Source organism: Cylas formicarius, unplaced genomic scaffold (assembly GCF_029955315.1).
Source record: "Cylas formicarius isolate icCylForm1 unplaced genomic scaffold, icCylForm1.1 PGA_scaffold_6__28_contigs__length_40554024, whole genome shotgun sequence".
NCBI classification, from domain to species: Eukaryota; Metazoa; Arthropoda; class Insecta; order Coleoptera; family Brentidae; genus Cylas; species Cylas formicarius.
Window position 1 is genome coordinate 25,358,191 of NW_026844347.1, and position 5,419 is coordinate 25,363,609.

Here is a 5,419-nt window from a genome sequence, read left to right on the forward strand (position 1 = left end):
TAAAAATGACAAATAGTGAAATTAAATCCTATTATCTTTTTAGTTCACTATAGGTAGCCTAGGTATACCTAAACTGTTGTCATTATGAAATAACTACTGAATAGGGGCCTTAATCGACAGTAAATAAACCAATCCTTGAATTTTGCATGCGGTTAATTGGGTAGTTACGTGAACAATTATCATGTGACTTAGGGCGATTATTTGGGTGATTAGTTATAGCCGATTTCCGCCAACGATTAATTTGTATTTGTAATTTAGTAAGCGATGAGATTAATAAAGTAAATTATGAATTCATGTTATAGCAGTTTCAATGCCATATACATAACAAGACCAGATTATTTTCAAATTAATTACATTAAATATTGAACTGATTTACTTTTTGAATTTCCAATAAGTCATAACTCATTCTTAAAAAAACATACTATGCACATTGTGTAATTATACTTAATTACGAAATTTTCCAGTAATTGACGACATAAACCCCCATATTTAAAGATTTCTGCGTTTTACTTGATACTAGCAAACCTTGAAAGATATCGTGACTCAGAAGGTTAAAAGTTAAAATCATGGCCGTTGGTGCAACACTCCCACTCTGTACAGTCAAAGTGAACAAAACTGTCCACGTCACTTAACCTTCTTTTCACGGGTATTCGCTTTCTGTATTTGCAAACGAAATTCCCAAAACTCGACATAGACGTCATAAACTTTAGTCACCGACCAATATAACAATAACGCTTCCGTTAGGGTGGTTAACAGCAGTAAAAGCAGATAACGTGACGGGAAGGTAAGGGTTTATGTTTACAAATGTTTTTTAGACACGCGAAAATATCTTTCCTGTAGGTATTTCATTATCAATAGCAAAGAGGCGCGGCTGAGGTAATGTAATTGTACCGCCTTAGTTGTGTGTTGGTTTATTTTCCGATAAACAAGTGGTTATCTTTCTGTTACAGGTAGCAAGATGAGTTATCCATATCAACAGGTAAGCAAGAATTTTAGATAGGTACTTAGTGTATATTAGTATATATAACCATAATAGTAGCCCATAATTATAAGAGAGCATTTCGTTATTTACAATTTGGTCATATTTACAATAAATCCTATTTATTGAATATTACACTTGGAAATTGTTTTGTGGTAATAACTAGGTAAAATTACTTCGTGTTAATCTTCGTTTTACCGAGTGTAAGTATCTATATTATAAGTATTACATATTAAGTAGTACCCTTGGTAGTGCCCTTACTTGATATATTCGAAAAATCTAATACACTTTTTGCCATATAACAAGATTCTCCAATATTCAAATAACAGGCACGTCTATAAATACGACTTCTGTTGAAACTAACTCGAAACGTAAACAAACATACATGGTAGACCAAATTTTTTGTGACACTCTAAAATAGCAGATTTTCTATTGTTTCATCTCCGAAATATTGTTTTTATCACAATAACGTTACTCTAGACATTTTTATCAAAGTTGGTACACATTTTTTAAGCATTGGCATAAAGTTTTTGTTGGCGCAATATTTTTTCAAATTTTTACAAGGGGTAACAGTAAGCGCTTTGACTGAAAAAAAATTAATACGCCACTAATTCGTTCAAAAATTAAAAATATTTTCAAAATGGAAATTCAATTTGAAGTTTTGAAATTTTTTCGTCTCCTAGAGATGCCACTAGGGATGTGTTTTGGACCAAAAATATCCGTTAATGCGTGAAAGATGTCACCAAATTAAATACAAAAAATCAAGAGTAATATAAAAATTTTAATTTTAAGAATTTATGTACTTCTCCTTCACATTTCATTAGTGCTCCTTCCTGTTTGCCAGGGCCAAAGACCAGGAGCTCCCTACCCCCCTAGCGGGGGAGCACCGTACCCCCCCAACCCGACTCATCACCATATAAATCCTAACAGTCTGGGCTACAACAGAGACGCTCCCATGTTTATGCCCCAACCTATGCCCATGCCTGCTTACCCACCATCAGCGCCAAACTTCAATTCAGCGCCCTATCCTACCACAGGTGGGAGTGGATACCCTCCTCCCTCTACTGGTGCCTATCCACCTTCTAGCGGAGCATATCCGCCTTCTAGCGGAGGATACCCTCCTTCAAGCGGAGGATATCCGCCTTCTGGAGGTGTGTATCCACCTTCCAGTGCTGGATATCACCCTCCGCCTACCCAAACTGCCTCTGTCGGTGGATATCCACCATTATCTAATATGCCATACCGACCTCCTTCTGGTGGATATCCTCCTCCGCTCTCCCCTCCTGGTGCTCCCCCTGGCGGACATGGTTATGGAGTGCCTCATGGTGTCGCTACTTCCACTCCTCTACACACTACTTATCAACCTAAGGTATTTAAATTTTTGTCTATCGGGATTTAAGTTTAAGTTTAAAATTTGCGCAGAGAACACCCACAGTGGTTCCCGCGAATCCTTTCAACCCTAGGGCGGACGCTGAAATTCTGAGAAAGGCTATGAAAGGTTTCGGCACGGACGAAAAAGCCATCATCAATGTGTTAGCACGCAGGACAAATGCTCAACGACTCCAAATTGCTATAGAATTCAAAACTCTGTACGGAAAAGTATGTTAACAAACACTTAGCTACGATAAGAAATACTAATTTACCTGTTGCAGGACTTAGTAAAAGATCTGAAAAGCGAAACTACTGGCAATTTCGAAAAATTGCTAGTTGCTATGATGACACCGTTGCCTGAGTACTATGCCAAAGAACTGCACGACGCCATGGAAGGAATCGGTACCGATGAAGACGTCCTGATAGAAATCATGTGTACCAAGTCCAATGCCGAGATCATGACTATAAGACAGGCATATAACTCATGTAAGTGGTATTGCTATTAATTACATTCGTCGTAGATCATGTAATTAAACTATATTGTAGTATACTACAAGTCGCTGGAATCGGATCTTAAAGGAGACACTGGTGGCACTTTCAAACGTCTCATGGTGTCTCTTTGTAACGCTGGACGAGACGAGAGTATGGTGACAAATCCTGAAACAGCCAGGGCCGATGCTCAAGCGTTGTTGCGAGCCGGAGAGTTGAGATTGGGAACTGACGAATCCACTTTCAATATGGTTTTGTGTCAGAGAAATTATGCTCAGCTGCAGATGGTATTCCACGAATATGAAAGACTTACAGGTATTCACAAGTTGATATCATATTTATCATTGACAGGAGACAAAACATTATTTTATTACAAAAAAAAAGGGAGATATTTATGTTATACAGAGAATAATAGTTTTTAGGAAGTATTTTTCAAATGTCAAACTAAAAAAATGCTAAAGTAATAGTATAGAATGTAATACCGCGTGACATAAAAAACTCTATAACTTTTAAACGTAAATGGTTTAATTGAAGTCCTAGCCGCCTACAATTTCCAAAAGTAAATAAAAAATTTTTAAAAACAAAAAAAAAGAATGATCCTATTCGGGGTAGAATAATCTCCAAAATACAAAAATGCAAAAACTGTTTAAAAGTTTTAGCCTTCCCACTTTCTTGTGTCACCCGATATCATATATGTGATATGTATATACAGGTCACGAAAAATATCCTGTTATATTGTTATCGTTTGTGTGATAAAGTTAAATGAAGATTTTAAAAGCATTGAAGTGAGATGTAAATATTTTGCGTTATTGCCAAAGGTGTCCTCAGTTCCAATAATATGAGGCTCTTCCTAATATAGGCAATTTTTCGATTCAGTTTCAGTCAGGGATAAGTTTTTAGTATAATTTAATTCTTACCAAGGATTGCGTCGTTCTTGGTACAGATTTCTTTCGCTTAATATCGTATTTGGAATTGCATTTTTGAATTTTTGTCGCATTTCTTTACAATGCTTCAAAAAATATACCTATTTATTGTTCTTTGTTTTCGCATGCGTTTTCCTTTAGACTATAATAAAAACATTAATTTTAATTAAAAAAGTCTACCACTTTTAGCTGAGCAAAATCCCAATCTATCATAAAATTTTTATCGAACTTTGGCCAATGTGCACTGTAAATAGTGCTGGTGATGTAACCCCAAAGAAAACAATCATTTGGTGTTAGGTCTCTCGGTGTAACTCTATCACAGTTACGATAAAGCTATAACCGAATAATATTTTTCGTGACCTGTATGTGATGATTCACAGTGGAATATCAAATGAATTTTTTATTTGCAGGTCACGACATCGAAAAGGCGATCAAAAACGAATTTTCTGGGGACGCCGAAGCCGGACTTCTGGCTGTGATAAGGTCGATTAAAAACCAGGCTGCGTTTTTCGCCAAATTGTTAAATAAAAGTATGAAAGGTCTGGGCACGAACGATAGGGATTTGATACGGCTTGTGGTGACGAGATGCGAAATCGACATGGTTGAAATTAAAAGGGAGTATCAATCAAAGTACGGCGAATCTCTGGCGGACGCAATTAAAGGCGACTGCTCCGGGGATTATAAAAAATGCCTGTTGGCTTTGATTGGCGAATCTTAAACGTTTTCCAATATATCTTCCATACGTCGTCACTTGATGGTCTTTAAAATTGCTTGTTAAAAATTGTAATTTTTCTGCAAAATTTAATTGGAAAGCTCGATTTTCGGTTATTAGTATTTTATCCTTATTAGCTACCTAGAATAATCAGTTTCAAATATGCGAATAATTTATATTGCTGAATTTTTTTCCAATATAACAGATCAGGAGATGAGACCAGAACTCGAATAAACAAAAATTAAGCAACGCTTAAATATTAGAATAAACAAAGAAATATTTATATTTTCAAAAATATTTTTCTAATTAAAATGAACAAAAACATAACAATGAAAAGCGCAATTGACGAGGAACGAGGTTGTGAATTTTTTTCATTGGTAGTTTCAGAGAAATCTGGTTTTAATCTTGAAAATGAAAATGTTACTATAAAAATTAACGACCGATTTGAAATCTTGGTTATCGTGTTCGTGATTGGAATTAATTTCTCCGACTAGCTCGATAAAAAAAACTCTCTATTGTGTCAAATTCTCAAGTGCCCAAAGTCTGCACTTCTGTTCGAATGTATTTGTGTTTGTGATGCCATGTTTACAGCGTCGTGTTATTTGTAGTTTATGTTAGCTTGTTCTATTTTTATATAAATGTATACATCAATAAAATTCGTTTCAGTTAATATGGTGATTGTTTTAGCGTACCGTCATGCATAAAATATAGGCCGAATGCCTCTTACTTCTCACTATTTTTAAAACATCATGAAATAATAAACGAAACCGACAAGACGTGCCAAAACAACTATATCAATCGATTTTTGTTTTCAAAACATTGCGACTCTGGTTTTCTATCTCTTGCAATATTGGTAACGTATGTACGAGGTATGTCCAAAAAGTAAGGTGACTAAGTTTTATAAAAAAAGTATTTATTTATTTATTCATCAAAATTAATGTTGTC

At 35.4% G+C, this 5,419-nt stretch overlaps 1 protein-coding gene across 4 annotated transcripts; it reads left to right on the top strand.

The window, feature by feature from the left end:
• Positions 1-600: 600 nt before the first annotated feature.
• LOC132703627 (annexin B11-like) lies at positions 601-5,144 on the top strand. Of its 4 annotated transcripts, XM_060672998.1 has the most exons (8): positions 601-784; positions 841-876; positions 951-979; positions 1,824-2,348; positions 2,402-2,578; positions 2,632-2,836; positions 2,897-3,154; positions 4,173-5,144. In XM_060672998.1, exons 3-8 carry the CDS (start codon positions 959-961, stop codon positions 4,478-4,480), a joined length of 1,494 nt encoding a protein of 497 aa, XP_060528981.1. In that variant the 5' UTR covers positions 601-784; positions 841-876; positions 951-958; the 3' UTR covers positions 4,481-5,144. The 4 variants fall into 4 exon arrangements, with proteins under 4 accessions (XP_060528981.1, XP_060528980.1, XP_060528983.1 ...); XM_060672997.1 differs by lacking the exon at positions 841-876 and having other exon boundaries at positions 602-784; XM_060673000.1 differs by lacking the exon at positions 1,824-2,348 and having other exon boundaries at positions 607-784.
• Positions 5,145-5,419: the final 275 nt, after the last annotated feature.

What these genes read in the sequence shown, in the direction of transcription:
- LOC132703627 (XM_060672998.1), top strand. Translation starts at nt 959, where the DNA reads ATGAGTTATCCATATCAACAG. An exon ending in AAGACAGGCATATAACTCAT is followed by an intron (nt 2,837 to 2,896) that starts GTAAGTGGTATT and finishes ACTATATTGTAG; the next exon opens with TATACTACAAGTCGCTGGAA. An exon ending in CGAATATGAAAGACTTACAG is followed by an intron (nt 3,155 to 4,172) that starts GTATTCACAAGT and finishes TTTTATTTGCAG; the next exon opens with GTCACGACATCGAAAAGGCG.